General features: G+C 46.0%; 1 protein-coding gene across 1 annotated transcript in view; it reads left to right on the top strand.

Annotated features, from left to right (window-relative positions):
• ZNF407 (zinc finger protein 407) overlaps window positions 1-20,060 on the top strand; it is a gene marked incomplete at both ends in the record, with an annotated part of 296,867 nt that overhangs the window by 96,530 nt on the left and 180,277 nt on the right. The window contains one exon of the mRNA XM_084252721.1: window positions 9,853-9,927. Within this exon, the coding sequence (XP_084108847.1) occupies window positions 9,853-9,927 (75 nt within the window). The remainder of the gene's footprint in view (window positions 1-9,852; window positions 9,928-20,060) is intronic.

A 20,060-nucleotide genomic window follows, 5' to 3' on the forward strand; every position in this document is an offset into this window, starting at 1 on the left:
TTAGAGGAGTTGTTTTAAATTTTGAAATAATCAAATTTATGTGTGTTTCTTATGGATCCTGCTTTCACTGTAACATCCAAGGATCTTCGCCTAATTCAAGGTCACAAACTTTTCTCTTGCATTCCTCTTAGGAGAATTATAGCTTTGGGTTTTACCTGGAGGCCTAGCATCCATTTTGAGAGTTTTTGTGAAATGTGCCCGGTGTAAGGTGAAGATAATTAGCATTTCTTTTGGTTTTTGTTATTTACCTGCATGGTGTCTTTCAGGGTGCTGGCTTTCTTCTCTTTATTCTCTGTGCATGTGTCTCTTTTTCTCTGGCTATGTTTAAGATTTTTTTTCTTGGTTACTGGTTTATATGCTTCATTTGTAGCTTGTTGAACTTTTTGGAGCTGTGGATTTATAACTTTTCTTAAGTTCTAAAAATTCTGACCAGTGTTGCTCTAGTTCCCGCCCCCAACCTTCCGTTTCAGCCGTCCCAGTGACACAGCCTGAACTCGGCATGTAATTCTGTTTTCGTATTTAAGAATCTTCTTTTCTGTCTGTAGTGTTTATTGCTGTTTTGCACTGTCTACTCCAGTTTCTTCAGGTTCACTGTTCTCTAACCTGTCATTAATCTCATCTATTGAATTTACTCTCTCGTTGTAGTTTTTAGTTGCAGATAGTTGGCGTTGAGTTTTTATGTGTCGATGAAGTGACAGGGCTTAGCCCTCCCCATCTGAAACAGCCAAAACATCGACAACGTGTATGAAGAAGTCTTTGTGGCTTCCATCTCTCTAGTTGTCTGTTTACTATTAGGCGTGTATCTGCAGTATGTGTAATATCCTTGCCTGCTCATTTTAATTTTGCTGGTCCTGGGTTGGTTTTAGTTAATTAATTTCCCCTTTTATGGGTCTTTTCCCTACTCCATGAAAAACTGTTAATTTCTCATTTTATTCTAAACATTGTGAATTTTGCTTTGTCACAACTATTTTGTGTTTCTCTAAATATTCTTGTGCTTTGTTCTGGGATGTTGTTAGTCCACTTGAAAAAGTTCGCTGTTTTGCGCATTGTTTTTGCGCAGAGTTGGAACAGGGCTCCTCTGTGTCTGATCACTCTCAAGACAAAGCATGCTGGTGAGTTCCCAGGTCACTAGGCGGGCCCTGAGCGAGCACTGACAACATAGGTCTCTACCTTCCCCGTTTGCTCTCACCCCCCACACTGGGTGAATTCTCCCCAGATGCAGCCTGATCAGGAATTACCGCCCCCTGCACGCTGGACCCCCCATTCCCTCTCTTGGGATAAGGCCCCCCTGTCTGTTACCGTGTCCCATGTACTCCACCTGCCTGGTCTCCACGCAGTCTCCTTTGTCTCAGCCCCTGATCTGCTCATCTGCAGCCCTGTCCCCCTTTTGTTCTACTGTCTGACGTGTGTCTCTCTGACAGCACTTTCTTTGCCCGTTCAGATGCCTTCTGTCTTAAAGATTGTTATTTCGCCTGCACATGTGTTGTTGACGGCTGGTGGTTTCAGATGGGGAGGACTAAACGCTGTCACTTCATCTTGTAAATTCTCAATCACTTAGACATTTGGAACCACAACAATGCACGTGTGTGTGTGGGGGTGTGACTAAAGGCGTCTAGTCTCCTACAGCCATGGGGTCTCCGCTGGCCTTGAGGCTTTGTGTTGCATTTCATGTTAGTTTGGCTTCCCAGGGCAGCTGGTTGAGGCATGAGAAAGGATGTAAAATGGGAGGCCAAGAGTGAGCTGGGCCTTCAGGCTTGAGGTGGAATCCAGGGAGACCTGTGTGTGGACCCCTGGAATGTTCTCCTGTTCGTGGCGAGGGTGGTTGATGGGATGGGTGTCTGCACAAGCTTGTTCCTCGGTCTCTGTAGCTTCCGTAGTTGGTTCAGGAATCAGAGAAGCTGATGGTCAGCCTCTGAATTTTGGAGGACGGTTGCAGAGTTTTCCTGGCTGCTTCTGACAATCTGCTGATCCAGTTGATCCGTGAGGGTGTGTGTGAGCCCTTGCTCCACTTCTGTGCCCCTGTGTCACACCAGAGTTCCTGGTGGCTCTCCCTAGCCAGGGGCACCTGGGGTGGTGGGATGCCTGGCCACGGTATCTGCCAGAGCTTCGCATACTGCCCTGTGCACGCTTTGTGCCTGCGTGTGTCGTTGTGACTTCTCATGTACTCTCCAGAGACAGAGGGAATGTTCTGCTGCTTTCTGGCGCGATACACAGTTCCATCTCCAGCTGACCGCCGGCTCTCTTGTTCCCAGAGGAAGGCATGCAAGCTTTGCTTCAGTCATCAGGGGATACTCATTGCCTCGCCCCTCTAATTCACTTCCCCTCTCTGCTATTTGTAATTTGAATAATGAGTTATAAAGGTAACATTGTTAGCACATTTTATTTTTGATGCTAAGGGGATTATAAAAGGCACAGAAAATATTCCTCACTTTTTTACTGTTTTAAAGAATTCCGAATGTTTCTTATTCCAATTGGTTCACTTAGTTTGTCTTATTACAAATTGTTATAGGAAAGTAATTCAGCCAGAACTCTTATTAATTGACACTTCTGCATCTCTCCAATGCAGTAGTAATTGATGGTGATGATTATCTCCCTGAAGCACTGCATTTTTTTGATATGGCTGCTGAATCATTAAATAAAGATTAAATTCTTTTCTCTAAAATTTTATTATTTAGTGCATTCTATTGTGTTCTAATATTTTGTATAATAGTATTACACAAAAGATACTTATCTTACCGATATGTAAACCTTGATATGCAAAATACTGATCACCCCTTATCTGCACAGATCTCATGATGGAGTTGATGCCAAATGTGCCCCAAAATGGCACATTTTATCATTGTGAAGCCTTGGTTTTGGGCTCTTGTTTATAACACCGTATTAAATGTGTATTGCCAGTTTCAATTCATTTCGACATAAATGGCAATATGAATATTCTTACTTGCCAAATTATACTTTAAGAGCAATAAACTAAAAAGGCCTTTTGCCCTTGTCACTATGTCTGCGCTTCTTTGCTAGTCTCAGCCACTTATCAGCGGGGATTCGCAAAGGACGTGCCTTCCTGAATGGAAGATCCTGCGTGCACCTCCTAGCCTGCCCTGGGCCCTGCCCTGCCTGCTTAGTGCCCTGCCCACCCAGTGCCCTGCCTGCTCAGCCCTGCCCACCCAGTGTCCTGCCCTCCCAGTGCTCTGCCCGCCCAGCCCTGCCTTGCCCTTCCGCCCCGCATCGAGCCCCCTGGTGCTTGCTGCTGAGAGCTCAGCCACCCCCAGTTTCCTCTTAGCCACAGTTTGGGCCAGGGACTGTCTCCGCTTCCATGTTGCTGTCCACTGAGTGTGTTACTGAATTGTCAGTTTACATAAAATTTTTGGAAGAAGACTGAACATAGGTTCTCATGTGAAAGTGGATTCTCCTTGATCGGTGATTGTGTCGGTTGGTGTTTTATTCCTCGACACAGGCCCCCTGAAGTCGACGAAGACAGCACCAGGGTCACGGGCCAGGGCAGGAAGAGACCCTGATTGGCGAGCAGCAGCGTTTATTGAGGCCAGCTGCCCCTTGTGCTGTGCACGCCCCTTCCACGGTTTCTGTGCCAGGTGTCACGTGCCTCCCCAGCCATGTGTTGTGTTTAATGCCATGCACCCCAACTTTCTGTTTGAAAATTGCAGTTACTGACAGATGTAGTGTGAACGCTTAGTCCGATGGTGCCTAAGTCGTCTCTCACCAGGTGGCGGATTTTAGCAGTGCAAAGTGTCACGGCCTGTGGCCTGGTCATGGTCGCCCGGACCGCAGGCTCCGTGTGGATTGGGGGAGGCCTGGCGCGTGTGGGTCTGGTCAGCTTTCTCTCACACGCCGTCCCTGCTGGCCGCGACCCTCTGAATGCTCTCGGCGTCTGGTTCGACTTCCCAATGCAGCGTCATTGCGTTGGTTTTGGCGATCCTTGTCTACAGTTTATCAGAAACATGGGAGTTTACTGAACTCGTTGCTTTCTTCACAGTTTAGGGTCAGTAATCTCATTGCATCTCACGTGCCATAGTTATTCAGTGAGCCGAGCCAGGGCCCCATTACTGTCAGCTGCAGGGTCTACATTACACATTTACTCCCCCCTTTTTAATCTTTCCCATACTCTGGTTTACCGCCTTTTTTTTGGGGGGGGGGCTATATTATTACTTGTAGTGTTTCTTGAACTCAAAAATAAATATTTCCATCATTGATTTCCTTCTTTTGGTGAATGGCTTCTAACGTGCAAAAACAAATGAGACAATGCCTGAAATAAGGCCCAACATGTGAACTGTAATTGATGAGCTGGAGAGAGACAGGCGGTTCAGGCATCAGGGACACAGTATCTGAGCTCCAGAATGGAGCATCTGAGGACCAGAAAGCCAGGGCCAGCCCCTGCCCACCACTTCCTGGCTGTGCGTTCCTGGCACCTCACCCATAGGTGCATCTCAGGGGTCTCCCCCGGGTCAGGGCCGAGACTTGGTGTGTATAAAGCCCTCGGAACAGTGCGAGGCAGCTTCCCTCCCCACAGAGAACAGAACAAAACAAAACACTTACTGTGGGGTTCCTTCAGTGTTAGCAAGAATGTGGTGACTCTTTGGAAGTCTGCAATGTATAGTTGAGGATTTGGGTATAATTACGGTTCTGTCAATAGTAATAGTAGCATTTTTATAGGGACCCTAAGGAGGCCCTGCAAGATCAAATTTTTTGTCATATTTGAATACGTTTGAACTCCAGGTTCTTCTGTGTTCACTCAGGGTAATGTGCTCAGTGATCGGTCATGAGGTAGATGGATCGGGCCCTTTCATGGCGTCATGGTGAGACAAGGCAAGCCGCATCTCGTGCACTATGCCGGGGTGGCGCGCCTTGGCGTCTGTGTAAGGTGTTGTTTGATATAGTGTCGTCCAGCAAATTGTACATTTTAGCAATAATCATAATGTGAACTGATTTTTCTAACACCTTGAATGGGAAATATTCTTTCCTCTTGATTTTATTTATAATGAACCGGTGCAGTTTGTCACCATTGGATGTTGTTGTGATACTGAGCGGCGTCTTTGTGTTTATTTCTAAGCGTATTTACTCTTGTTAACTGATTGTGCTGGTCTTATATTTTTCTGACCTGATTCATAAGCCATTAATTTTTAGTGTGTATCTACATCAGATGATGAAGACTTTCTTGTTAAATGCTATGAATAGTTTACTAATTTGAGTGATTAAAAATAAATGTGGACTGCTTGGTTTTTCACTCGCTAGTTTGAAAAGACTCGTGTTTATTGCATCTGTCGTGTGATTGTGCGAGTGACGCGGCACGGCCGCGGTGGCGCCTCTCCTGTCTCCCGCGGGCTGCAGTCGCCATGGGCCAGGAGGGGGGCTGGCAGGGGGCCCTGGGTAAAGGTTGCCCGGCTTGATCTGCTTTTGCATTTTCAGCTTCTTTGCTACATTTTCTTGAGAAAGTCGAGGTCGCTTACCCTCCCTGACCCCAGGTCACTGTCACTCGGGGTGGGCAGGTGAGGCCTGCACTCTCCTCTGCAGGGGAGGCGCCCTCCAGTAGACACAGATTGAGTGTCATGGGAAGCATCCTGCAATTCTTTGCTTTTTAAAGTTGTGCTTAAGGAAAATGAAGACTAAATAACCTAGAGCTGAATTTGCTGTCGACCGAGCTCCAGTGCTCTTGGACTCTGCTCGTGCATGTGTTTGTGCGTGTCGGAGCACATGCATGCACGTGGAACCCGCATCGCATGTGACACGCGGTCCTCTTCAGACTGATATGTCAGAGAAGCTTTTTGCACCTCTTCTTGGCCCATGACGCCCTGACGTGACCAGGTGCTGTGCGAGCGCTGAGGCCGGTCAGTCTTTGCTTGCGACGTGGCTTTGGACTTTTGTTTCAGAGCCTGTTCAGGCCGTATTTCGGAAATTGGCGTAACGGTGGAGAGTGACCCCCAGGGCTCCTGTGGACTGCGAGCTTGGCTGTCACTGCCTCCAGAGCAGCTTCTGGGGACCGAGAGCTTCCTGTGTGCTCTCTCATTGACCCCACCGCCCGGCATCTTCAAGGAGTTGGCATTACATCCTGTCACTCTGTCTTTGAGGGGCGTCTTACATTGTTAGAGAGACGAGGAAAATAGAAGCTAAACGTCTTAGAAATTCAGCGCGTGTGCTGCTGCCGCCGCTGCAGCTCTGCCCCAACCCCTCACCAGGAGGCCCGGCCTGTGGCAGCTCCTGGCCCAGCTGCGCAGGAGGGCAGGAGGGCAGTAGGGAGGCTGGGGTGGGGAGGCTCTGTCTTTCTGCGACTCCTCACATCTGTGTTTATGGTTTTGTTTTATTTATTTTAACAGATCAGTGAGATAATCTTTTGTGACTTTCAAGTTGAAATAATTAGTGTTAAAAAACCTAAGGGACTGAAGAGCCTTTATTATATCCACATAAAGCAGAGGGAATATTTTAAAATTTGAGTTAAAATATGAAATATTTATACTGAAAAGTAGAAATCTGCAGGATGAAAATGCTATTTCTGTGCTGCTGCTTAACAGGCGTAAGTGGCGCTATTCACAGTCGCAGTTTCCAGGGATGAGCCCCTTGAATACAGCTGCTTTCTCGGCTGTTTCAAGGCCTTCCTGGGAGGGCAGTGCTTGGCAGGGCTGGCCTGCGGCACCGACGTCCAGCGTGCGGCCTGCCCTTGAGCTCGCACCTGTGGCGTCAGCTTCCTGGTAGGTGTCTGGGATGGTCCCTGTGCTTTTTCACTGAACATGTTCCAAGCTGATATCCTCCCTCGAGCCATCTCGGGTTTTCCCAGAGCAAGAACTTTGATGTGTTCTTTCACTCCCCTCTTCTGAAGTCCACAGCCCATCCAGCTGGAAAGTTCTTTGGCTCCAATTACAAAAATACATCTAAAATCCGACCAGATTTCTTCTTTACTGCCAGACTTCAGACCAAGCCACTGGCGTATCTTCCCTGCTCCTCCCTCCGTCTCAGCCAGCAGCGCAGTCAGAACCTGCTAGATGGGACCCCGGCATGCGTTTCTCCTCACTGGGCTCCCAAGCCAGGCGTTCAGGGGTCTCCCCAGCCTGACCTCTCACCTTCTTCCAAGCCCCTCTCCTGCCTTGTGTGGCTTGCCACGGTGCTAGCAGCTGCCCACACAGCCCGGTCTCTGGGAATGCCCTTTACTCAGTGGCTGGTCAGCCCCGCACCTCCGCCCTCCTGCTCAGAGCTCAGGCTCCCTGCTGACAGTTCAGATCTCTGTGCTCCAGCTGTCCTGTTCCTGAGCTGCCGTCTTTACTTTATCTCCTTCTTGCCCGGGTCTCTCCTAGGCTTTACATTTCCTCAGGCAGGTCTTTTGTTTTTCACCTGAGCAGGTACAGGTGACTGAGTTGCATGGGGTCGCTCCTTTCAAAGTAGGTGGCCGAGCTGGTGTGGGCCTGGCCCGTGGAGTCCCCATGGGGTCCTGGCAGACCCAGTGCTGTGCTCGAGAAGCGATAAGTTCTAGAATGAAAGCTCCATGCAGGCCTGCTGCTGGCTGTCTGCATTTCCTTCGCACCTGCAGAGCCCACCTGGGCCACCGCCCTTCGCCCTCAGGGAAGGCGCGTTTCCTCAGGGGAGGCATTTCAGTGGGACAGCTTTTCAGAGTGGGGCTATGTTTGTTTTCTTTCTCATGGTATCTAAATTATAAATCTTCCCAAACAATTTATGTTAAACATTTTAAATCAATACTCTGCTGATGGCAGTGAAACAGGCAGCCTTCAGGAAGCACAGACGCTGGCCAGGGTATGTCCATGTAGGCTGATGAGTTCATTTTGTCCGCCATGCTTGGCTTAGACTCTTTACTCAGGATGAATGATGCTGAGACTTCTTATATTATTCATACTTTAGTTAGACCAACTGTAAAGAATTTATACATTAAGTCAGATTTTCGATGAATATTTTGCATGTGACAAAACTTCAGCCGTACTTTAAAATTTTTTTTATAAAAAATGTATGTAAATACAAAAAATTACTTTTTTCTGTAATGAAAATTGTTTTCCCTGTAAATATTTGGTATTATATGCACTCAGCAGATAATGTAAGAATATTATTTTAGGTTAAAGCTTTCCCTCTTGATTTACTTTAGTTTGTTCCCCTGTGCAATGTAATACTTTTATTTCAATCCTTAAAACAAACATTTTAATTAATAAAATTTTTTTCTATTAAAAATTGCACTGTGGTTTCTAAAGCTCAGATCTCTTAAATTATACTTGGTCATGTAAATAAGCTGCGCTTTGCAACTTTGGGTTCTTAACCTTTGCTCTTTGCTATTAGCTTTATGTTTTTTTAATTATAGGAAAATAGAGGACAGTAGGGGAGTATGACTTAAGTAGACTGTTGTTATTACTGTATTCTTTTTTAAGGAAACAAAAAATGTCATTTATCTTTTTCAAATCAAGCAGAAACAAATTCAATCTTATACTGTTAATTTTACTAAGCATTCAATATCATCACAGTTTGATTCTTCATATGTAGTGATTTTTTCATTTTAGTGATCAATGGTGTGATCAGTAATTGATTGTCACAAAGCATGTATTGTCCATTGTTATTGCTTAATAATTAAGAAGACTATGTTACTTTCAGGATATGTAAATGCATTATTTGATTAATGAAGCCAGTCATTTTAAAAATGCAAATATATTATTTTAGCCTCAAAATTAAGATTCTTTAATATTATATGAACGTAGCCAAAATAGACCAGATATGAAAAGAATCATTCACCGTTTTAGAAATCGTTTCATTCGTGGCTTTTGTCATAGGCCTCTTCCATAAGGCCACAGAGCACTGCAGTCTTTCCTTGCTTGTCTGTGCAAACATGTCCAGATGAATTCATTGTTTAATGTTAAGAATCTTATAACATGCCAATTTGATTTGTAGCCCTTCATATCATAGAATGCTAATTAAAATCATATTTTTGCATATGTCATGCCTTTCATGTACATATGCAAATAAATTCTATTGCCTTTCAGCTATTAGTAATTAACTTTATGAAGGACAGCTGTAATACATAATTAACAAAAATGTTTGCAAGCCCTTTTACACCGAAAGTTACAACAGCAATTTTTTTTTTTGTTGTTGTTTTGCTTATCAAGAGAGCCATTTTGGTCTGATGCTTCTGAATGAGATCTAAATTGTTTTAAACAGTCACATGGCATAATTAAGTTGATGCTGTGCTGTGTACTCAGTAAAGAACGGTGCTCCATGCACTGGCTGCCAAGTCTTGTCCATTTCTTATTTATGTCAACAAAATTGAATTAAGTAATCTGATTTGTGTATGAAATAAGATAGCATGTCAGGCAATACTTTTTGTTTGTTTTAGTTATTGATATCTTCTAGGCACTTAAGTACTTTTTTGTGTGTGCTACAGACACAATAAACATATCATTTTAAAAAACCTGTTTTCAAATTATTATCATGTTTCTAAGGAAGCTTGGTGAAAGCTATTCATTTTCTCCTTTATAGTTCCTTGAATATTTAATAAAATGACATTTTCTCAAATCATTTCATGATTGAAGTGTGGGATCAACCAGGGGGCAGAGAATATTACATTGAGATGTTGCTTTGTCTTTCTTACCGACGGACAGTGATGGCAAGGACTGAAGAACGGACATGGCCGTTGGGGTCACTGTTGGCACAGCCGCGAGAGCCGGTCGGGTCTGTTGGGGTGCAGTTTCTGCTCTGGGGTGTCGGCGCCGCCGCCGGCCCAATTCGCAGCGGGCTTGTGTCAGCGTGTGCGCATTTCCCGTTCAACCCTGTACCTCGCCAGGTCGCTAATACTTTTGTACATGTTGCTAGCAGAAAGTCACGTTTTAGTTGTATAATTACTTCTCTCTCTCTTTTTAGGGTTGCTTTTGTAATGAAGAAGCACCTAAATACTCATCTACTAGGCAAACATGGAGTGGGCACCCCAAAAGAAAGGTAATTGCCACCCACTGTTTTGTTTTTTTGTTGTTGTTTTTGGCGCGTTTTACAAATACAGTTGATTTTCATTTTAAGTTTTGGTTAGCAGGGTGACTTCTTGACTGTTGATCGAGTCAGTTCACCATGTTTTGTAATTGTGGTACTTAGACAATGCTGTCACATGTTTTGCCACCCTCCCATAAAAATTTAATGTCCTGTTTTAATTTAAAAATCTGACCTACAAATATTCAAAAGAATCAGGGGAACTTTGAATTGTGAAACCAGGAGTGTTAAGAAAGAGGGGACTGACCTCTGTGAATGATTAGGAGAAGCCAAGGCAAATATGCAAGACTGCGTGTCTGTTTTTTCCTGTATTTTTATTTTTGAGGTTTTAAAATAACATTTTAAAATTCTTACCATTGAACTACATATTGCTGATATTAATAAAGAAATACATCTTGTGTCATCCCTCAAATAATACTGCACTTGCTATGTCATGAAAAATAACACTACAATTATTATGTCATCAACTGCCAGGTTTTCTTTTCTCCTGCGCCTGTAGCATAATTAGCATCATCGGGCAGACTTAATTGTGGTAGGTGAACTCAGCAAGCCCTGCAGCTACCAGGTGAGCGAGGATGCTTGGAAAGTGCTTCCACCTTTAGAGCGAGCCATCTCCCAGAGCTGCTGCCAGCTCACCAGCCTCCCCTCAGGCGGAGCCAGTCCCCTCTCTCCTCCCCCGTCCTCCGTGGAGGGGACCCACGTTCTGCAGAGGCGCCGGGCAGCTTGTCTTTGTACTGTCTTAAAATGTCGACAACAAACGTACTGCCACTCCCAGGCCTAGGGCCCTTTCTGCCACTTTGGTTGGTAGATGTTTAATGGCCTTTTAAAAACATTTGAAATGCTCTTGCCAGTATTTTCTGTGTGTGCAAGGAATGTCATGTGACTTCTCCAGCAGCGTGTTCTTTGCTGCAGCGTGGCGTCGTGAACACGGCGCCGTGTCACATACTGGGCGTGTGTCTGCCTGCTTTATGCCTTTTGGAATCTCACCCTTTGAATCCCACCGTGAACTTGAACCAAGATATACATGTTGAAATATGTAAAATGCATCACATATGAAACTGAAAAAATTTTATATAATTTAAAGCCTAATTTGGAATTGTCAAAGTTGTTTCATAAATGTTTAAAAAAGTAGAAACAAAATATATCCCTAATTCTGAGTTCTCATTGATTTCACACGCGTTATTTTAATTATCTGACATCCCTTACTAGCAATGCATCATGAGTCCCATTTTATAGCTCTAAGGACTGAGATTCAGAAATATATAATAATTTACTATCTCATGACTGATTGTTGCTTTTCTTAATCTAATTCTAGTGCTTTTCCTCAGACTAATTATATTGTCTCACGATGAGATTTTTTCCATACAGGTACGTAGGTTGTATTATTCATCTAATAAATTTGAGTGCAGACCACCTAAGTCAGGTAATTTGTAGAAGAAAATACTTCCTTGTTATATCTATGACTAGAATACATTTTAACTCAAAAGTTTCATTTGCTTTTTTCATATAAGTGAAAAACTTACCACCTTATACATGTATTTACCTACCAAACACCTTAAAAATCTCAGGTACCTCCTTTATGCTGTGATATGAGTATGAAAATTCCAGCTGTGCCCTGTTTTCTTTTTCCACGTTCCTCTCTTAGAGGAATGGAGAGGTGACAGCGAGGCAGGAGAGAGACAGAGGCGTGTCTTTCTCCTCTCTGAGACGCGCCGAACTGTTCCTCTGACATCGGCAGCCTTTGGTCCCCAGATCACTTTGAAAACAAATCTCAAATGCAAAAGTTCACCCATCTTTAGGTTAACTTTCAAGAATTCCAGATGGCAGAGTTCATTTAAGTTAAACATCTTTGATCTAATTGTTTGCCCCATTAAAATGCTGGGGTTTCAGCGTTCGTTTTTCTTGCTTATGACATGTTTATTGTAGCGCGGTTTTCTCATGTCCAGAGGCCCTGAGTTGGGAAGCCAGGACCTCAAGAGCAGCAAGACCTGCGTGGTAGGAGTGGACTAAGAATTGCATAGCAGATCTAGCGTGATAGATGCCAGGGGGTCCTCGGGGCCACCCCACCCGCTTCCATTCACTGGGAAGGGACTTGAAGCCTTTTCCGGGTTTTAGGAAACGGAGACTCTCTCCATCAGCATGTGAACTGTTGTTACTCGGGCACAAGCGGTCTCGAAATTTTAACTTGCACATTTTTTTCTTACCTATTTAAAACATTCCTGCCTTGGCTGTAATTTTGCAAGCTTGCTATATTTTAATTTCTTCAGGACAGTATAATCAGTTTATTTCTTTACATTTTGAATTTGATTCTCTCCTCTTACGCATTGCATATTATAGCAAATAGTAATAGAAGTTAGCTAAATAGGCTGTGACAATTAAATTAATAATGCATTTTGTTTGCAAGTATTTAGGCCTTGTGCTTTGACTGGTATATGCAAAAATGATAATTTATGACAAATAGATTCATATGCTTATACTGTTCTTTGATGAATCAATAAATTTTGTCAGCATGACTGTCGTTAGCAGAAGACTAAATAATTTCAAATATGTTTTTTGTCTTCATGAACATCTGAAATGATAGATTGTGTAAGAACATACTTTTTTGTCTCTAAATTTGCCTCTAAAATTTGCGTCTCTTATTTGAGGCAGTACGTTTCTGTATTTCTGCAGTCTGGTGCACTTAAATATAAACAGCTAAATATAGCCACGTTCAATTCACATTCCAAAATAATAAACTTCAATTAATTTGCAAGTTCATTCTAAAGTATTCCTTATCTTAAATAAGTACTTCTCTTTTCAGCATAGTAAGCCCAACGATCTTTATGACTCTTTGAATTTGCTAATAGTAATCTGGAAGACGAGCTTATCCACAATTATCACAATTGAAACAGCCATAATAAGTATATCTTATGTGAAAGCCAGGTGCATACCACAATAGAAAGAGATGGCGTTCGTAGCTCAGCGCTTGGAAATCAGCTGGGCTTTGAATGACTGTGTAAAGAGGAGGAGGGGAAGAAGCAGCTCTCGGATTTCTGATCGGATCCGTTGCTTTGTGCTGTCCCCCCCACCACGAGGACATCTCTCCGCCAGCACGCTCAGGAAGGTGGACGTGATCTCCAGGCCTCTTTTACCCGGAAAGGATTTCAGATTGGATGCATGAAATGGAGTCTCTGATTTAAATAATGTCATAATGAAAAGAAATAGATGTCTTTGCATGTTGTTTGTGAATATCGAGACCAGGACCTTAGCTGTTTTTCAGTGAAGCACTTCTTGGGAGGCGTCTGTGAAGGTTCTAGGTCTCAGTGCTTTAGGGTCAGCCCAGCTGTGGAATGTTTAGGCCCTGAGGGCGGGATCGCAACCCACCAGGGTGGGTGGGTTTGTTCTGCTGGGGGAGGGTCTCCCAGGCCTCCTTCCCATTACTGATCCCTGGGATTTGTGGGGGTGTTCCGTTTCCTTAGACATTGGAAATTTGGGATTAGCTAGCATCCTTTTACCAGCAGCTGCGATTTCACTGATGAGTATGTCCCCCCCTACAGTCCAGTACGCAGCAGACACCACCTGTGTGGCCGGGACAGCCATCCTGGCAGCCTGTTCCTTGACTGGCCGGAAGGTCCAGGGCCTGCAGAGGCCTTGGGCAGTTCATTCTGCCCAGTCTCCTTTCTTCTCATTGTGCAAACAATTTTAGTTTAATATGTCACAAGTTCTATATATGCTTTTATATGAAAGCTTCATCGTTTCTCACTTTTCAATTTAGATGTGAGCCTCATCCTTTTTCTTGGAACCTGAAAATTTGCCATCCAAAATCCCGACGTTCCTGGAGAAAGCACGTATACGTGTGCGGGCTGTTAGCATTACAACTTCTGCTGACAGTGGCTTGGGTGGGTTAGAGACTTAGGTTACTTTTGCGTGAGGGAATAGTACATTTTATAATAAACTCTGAACTTCTATATTTAAATAGACTCAATTTTTTCCTATCAGAAGAGATTCTGTTCATACTCTGGGATTAATTTCTGTTATTGCCCTTTTTAGAGAAATACCTTGACTCTCGCTAACAAGTTCTTACTGTATCTGTTTTGTTTCGTGAAAGCTGGTTTCCTCACCATGTATTCCATGTGCGTTCCTGTGCAGTCAACACTGTTTCCTGCTTTATCCCTGAAACGGGTACCTGTTCTCGCGGGGCGCCAGGCCTCTCTCCTGTGGTTTGGGCTCCTCGCGCCCCCTGCGGCGCCTCCCAGCCTGCCTCACCCTGCTCGCCTCCCCTTGGCTTGCTGGTTGGTCTTCCCCGCTCGTTTCTGCTCTTGCTCTCATGGTTCGCAGTGTAAAAAAAAAAAAAAAAAAAAGGAGGCCCCAATTTAGGAAAAAATGAAATTTTTTTAGGAAAAAATGAAGAGCTTGTCTGCCTTAAAAATATTTACACAAGAAATAAGTCTTTTGAGCCAGAATGGAGGAAAAACATGTCATTTCTTTGGATCTCCAATGGCTTATTTTAATGGCATTGGTTTTTTGTTTGTTCATTTTGTTTTGGTGGAGAAGTAGAGTCGGAGAGACAGCCAGCCCTGCTAGGCGATTCCTTCCTGGAAGGCTGGACAGGATTCCATTAGTTCACTCACAGCCAGGGTTATTATTTTTAGAAAATCTCCCTTCTATCTTTTACACTCTTAAACTGGCAGCTTGTTAAGGTTCTAACGGGGATAAATGTATATTTCCCACCAAAGTTCTCTTGCCAGCACCTGGGAGTGTGTCTGGATTCAGGGGAGGGCCCGCGTGCTCTGTTCCTGTGACAGACGTGGTGTTGCTGAGTGGCCGTGCACACTCCTGCCAGGTGAGAGTCGCCAGGTGCTGTCAGCAGGGTGGGATGCTGGGGTGTCTGCTCCTCCTCTCTGGAGGAGGCCGCTGGCCTTTTGGGGAGGCCTCGGACCTAGTTACAAACCCTCCCTGTGGCTCACCTCCCTCCACGGCCGGGCCGCCCAGGTTCTTCAGCTTCCGCTCTCCGGCTCTTTGTCCAGCGCAGCGTAAGCGGCGATTCCGGGTGGCGGCCAGACCATCCACTGTGACCGGACACGCGCCCACTCCTTCCTTGTCCCACGGCGCTGCCCACGCTGGGGAGCCACTTTCCTTCCTGAGCTGATTTCCTTTTCTCCCTTTCACCCCGGGGGACTGACTCTGCACTTAGCTGTCATGATCATGACTGAAGCCCCGAGAAGTGACCTGGCCACGCCTGTGTTTGTGCCCCGGTTCTCGGGGTGCACGCCCCATCTTCCTTGCAAGATTGAGGGGCCTGACCTCCGACTGGACTCCAAGGAAAGCTCTGCCTTTTGGAAAGAACTCTTCCTTTTGGTCTTCAGTGCAAAGAGTCCCTTGTCTAAAGAGTCTCCCGCTTTCCGCTCGCTGCTGGGAAAGTCAGGGCAGGATCGCGAGCCCGCGCCTGCCAGCCGGGCGCTCTTCGTGGGAAGCGTTTTATTCCTGCTGGTGTTTCTAGCTCCATCTTTAACTCCCTCCTGGGAAATTCCCGTTTTATGTGAGAATCTATTTTTAACAGCCTCACATAAATCAAAGCTCACGCCACTCGGGCCGCGTGGGGCGTCTGTGGGTGGTGTCAGGCCACGGCCTTCGGTGCCGGAGCCAGGCCCTGGTGCTGGGCGGCCGGCCGGCTCTCCTCAGCTGCTGAGGGCTGCGTGTCCGCGTCTGTGCCTTCAGCCGTGCTCGCTGCGATTGCCTTTCCTTTTGAGGAAGGCTCGCTCCTGAGGCGGGCTGAGCCGACAGCTCCGGGGGCTCGCGGTCACTCCTCCCGCTCCGGGGCCAGCGGCTGCTGCCCGGGGCGCGTGCGCTTGTGCTGATCAGACACCGAGTTTCCTCCTTTGGAGGAAGCGCTCCCCTTCCAGTGGAGGGGTTGGTGTTAGTTCTGCACCTGCTGTGGCAAAAAGAAGTTTGTTTTTGGCACTTCCTAAGATCCAGGCTCTAAATTTATCCCAGGCTTTTATTGAACCTTTATTTGTGTATTTTTTTCTGGGACATTGAAATAAACATGATATTATATGATACTGATTCGTTAGAAATATTGCTTGTTATACAGCTATTTATAAAAGCTGTGCAGTGATACAGAAGCAAGTTTTTGGAAGGGAACTTGAATCTCACTTAACAGGACTGCGGGGTAGCTGGGAAAGGCATCTCCTTCCTTCATTCATTCCATGCACTTCTCAGTTAACATTTGAAACACACCTGCTGGGTCCAAAGCTGAGGTGATGTGCAGTGTTCCACATGATGCCACCTCTTTTCTCGGGGCCTCCAGGTTTGGGTGGATGAGCTGAGGGTGAGGATAGAGAGAGAACCGTGGCCTAGGGGAACAGGAGAATTTTACGAGGTGTTGTGCTCTAATAAAACTACTTGAGGGCCGTTACTCCTGAGTGTCAGGCTGGCCAGAAAAGGGCGATTTGACGGCTGCATTTTAAGAGAACTGTCGAGTGCTTGTGCTCCCTCAGGGAGCAGGTGGTCAGAGGCTAGCGCTTGCCTGTCCTTCCAGGGACCAGGCCTAGGAGGAGGGGGATGGTGGTGTCCAGTGAAGAGCTTGTGCCCAGCTGTGCCTGGCGTCTGGGTTCGTTCAGACCTGTGGGAGAGGTCAGGGTGCTCCCGGAGGCTGGCTGAGGTGGACCCGAGTCCATGCGGCGCCTCCTGCCTGGTATGGGGGCAAGGCCGGGACTCTGGCACTGCCTCCAGTAAGGGGGACGCAGGGGCAGGGACTGCCCTACTGGCCTTCCCCGTCTCGTGTCCCTCCACGCCCGTGCCCGCTCCTTCCCCTCACCCCGCAGTCCCGAGCTAACCTGCCAGGAAGCCTTTAACCGTGTTTTAGCAGACGTTTTCCAGTTTCATAGCCTGTTTCTTCCTTCCTCTGCATTTCTCTTCTTCCCCTTCCCCGGCGCCCTGCAGCGCCCTCCAGGGCCTCTGCAGCCCCGTCACGCCTTCAGTTCTGCTCTGGGTCTGAGGCCGGTTCTCCCGAGGCCGTTTCTTTCTCAGCCCAGCACCAGCTAATCTCGATTTCCATCATATTCCCATGGAACTTCGGCGGGTGAAGGGTATGTGTGTGTTTTTCTGTCCCATCACGTCCGTCTCCCAAAAAAGAAACCCAGAGGACTGCAGCAGCACTGCGCTGTGGCGACTGTGTTCTCTAGAGCCCGTTCACTGAGTTATTAGATCAGAGAGGTGCGGTTTCGTCTGATAATCTTTATTAAAATGACATCTACTTTATTCTCTTTCATTTCTATCAGAAATAAGATAAATTGAATTCCTGGCGGTAGTGAAGGTACTTGTCTAGTAAGAACATTCCAGTTGCATGCAGTCATGTGTTGTTGTTTAATGTGAGAAATTAATGTTGAGGGATTTATTTTTTTGTTTATTTATTTTGCTACCATTTAGTCTTGTAGTTCATTCAGGTCTTAGATATAAGAGTATCTGCTGTTTCAACAGTTTTGGTTTTTTTTTAAGTCACTGTTAAATGACATGAGTATGATCAGTCAGGCTATGTGAAATGTTCTGAATATAGGTGTTTCCCCTGGCAGGCACCCAGAATAGTTTTGGCTATTCTCTCCTTTTATTTAGCTTAAATTACTTTTAGAACACTGGGACTTATACATCTGGACGCTGACTAAAATATGCCTTAAGCTCTTATCTTTAATTCCCAGTCAGTGCCAGAATTAAAAAGAACAAAGGCCTATATGTTCACTGCAGCCTTCAATTATGCTTAATTACCAACTTTTATACAGTTTCATTATACAGTACTGACTTTTTGTGAGAGGTTCTTTATATTCATGATGTCTTGGTAGTTGCTTATAAAAGTCCAAGATTAAAATTTTTTTCCTGAGGAATTTTCAGGAAACTCATAACCTTTCTGAAGTAATTTTTGTAAAGTTGGATCTAACCAATCTGATCATCTATTTTAATAGATGAGAAATAAGATATTTATATTTCATTTTGCTGCGGTGCTCTGATAGAAACAGTGAGTGTTTACATAGGTTATTTTTTAGACATTCCCCGTCCATTTCTCGGTCTTAGGGTCACTGCGTCATCAGTTGTGAGCGTAACGCCAAGGCCCGGAGGGCCCTTCCACCCCCCTGCGGAGCTCTCCCTCTGCGCTCACAGAGGACAGGTGACTGTGCACCCTGCGGGACGGCTGTCCTGTCAGAGAGTCTGTGTACCCTCCCCGGGCCTCCTGGTGCTTGTTTGGTCCTTGCTGAGATGTTAGCACCGCCCAAGGCCGGGCCATGAGAAACCAGCGCCTACTGGTCAGAACTCCAACTCGTCAACCTCTGGCCGTCCCCCGCGAGGCTGCCTTCTCTGCTGGATGCTACGTGTAGCCAGCGATGTCGGAGTAGGGGGCCTCCCAGTTGGGGACAGTCGTTCCGTCGAGATCAGTTTGGTCCACCCAGTTTGTGCGGCTGATTCCTAGACCGGCTGCGGGTGTGAGGGCGGTGTGGACGTGGGCCTCGGACCCTTTGCGGCTTCCCCTGGCGTCTCGGGTTTGCTGGGCCTGGTGAGTGTGTTTCTTCTCCGCGGGCCAGATGTTTTGTCTCCCTTTACCGTGTCAATCCTTTGCTAGATTTCCATTCTGTGGAATGACCTGTTGGTGGTCTGAAGGCCGCTCTGCTTCTCAGCGTATCCCTCTTATCCACTTGCTTTCCTTTGGAGAAGGCGCACCCCCTTTTAGCAGACAGGGCATCCGTTTCTGAGGCGTCTTTGGTGGCTGTCCTTCTCCGTCTCCGCTTCACAGGCAGTTGGCGCTCAGATTCTCTGAGACCTCAGGACTGTCCTGACTGGTCATATGTGGTTTCTGTGATTGACTGTCGTACTGGAAGGGCACCAGAGCTTTAGGTAACGCCACGGGGCCCTGCCTTTTACTGGCTCTGCCTCGCTGCTCTTCCCTGAGGGACCCTGGCTCTCCCCCTTCTCAGCCGGGGTGCCGAGGACACCTGTCTGCTCACTTCCAGGTGAACTGTGGGTGAGCCCGGCACTTCATTATTGAAAAAGAACTCATTTTTGATAAAAACATCTTAAAGACGTTCTCATTTGCTAAGGTCTAAATATTATCTCTGCCCTTCCTTCTTGCTGATATGATGGAGCGGAAGAGCATGAGAAACAGCCGGTTCAGCATAACATGCAGGTGGAAGTTTTTAAGTTAGATGCACTTTCTCTTTGAAGTTAGTTAGAACAACCATTTCCCCTTTCTCCTGCATCATACAGTGATCAGAGCATCTGTTTCTCAGTTCTCATTTGTAATTATGCGTTGTGGATGGGTATAGTATATATATATATATATATATTTGGTAACTGGAAAGCTGGTCGATTTATTGCTGCATGTGAACTCTTTTAAAATTTATGCTGTTGTCACTAAAAGTATTTTGTTCATATGATAATAAAATATTGAAGATGAAGGGAAATTTTAACAAAGGGATTAGCTTTTTATTACGTCATCAGCACTCATAGTAGTATGTGGACACATTTCAAAGTTTCAGTGAGTTTTTGAGTTTTCTCTTTTGATTAAATGGAAAAATCTATCTCTGCATATAGCATAACCGTGTAAATCGAGTCAAAGTGAAGCTGCTCTGTCCGCAGCTGGACAGCTCTCCGAGACCTGGGCAGTGGCCTGCATGCCTCTGAGTCTGGCGTGGCGGCCGGCTCTCCAATCAAACGGTGTCTTCACACGTAGAGCTCTTGTTTTGTGCAGTGAGCCTGTGACTTCTGCAGACCTAACATTCTGGGCAGTGCTGATGCCCTCATGCTGAGGCCCCCTGTAGAGTTCTGTGGCCCTTGCAGCTGGGATCACACACTCAGAGGCCACCGAGGCAGTGCTGTGAGCTGAGGCGGCGAGAGGGGCCGCCGTGGCCTGGTGCGGTGTTTCCGTGAAGCCTGCTTGCTAGTTCGGGGCCTGCAGTTCCCCGCAGGACCTGCGGCAAGACGGTTCAGTCAGGTAAGTCCAGCTGTTGAGTTGAGGGTGGAAGGAGAGAGAGAATGAAGGAAACCCAGGAATGTAGTCTTCTAGCCTAGAAGTACCACCCCAGATGTAACATTCTCGGCTCCGGGTTGGGGGTGGATTCAGA

This window comes from Talpa europaea (assembly GCF_964194135.1).
Source record: "Talpa europaea genome assembly, chromosome: 13".
Taxonomy (NCBI): Eukaryota; Metazoa; Chordata; class Mammalia; order Eulipotyphla; family Talpidae; genus Talpa; species Talpa europaea.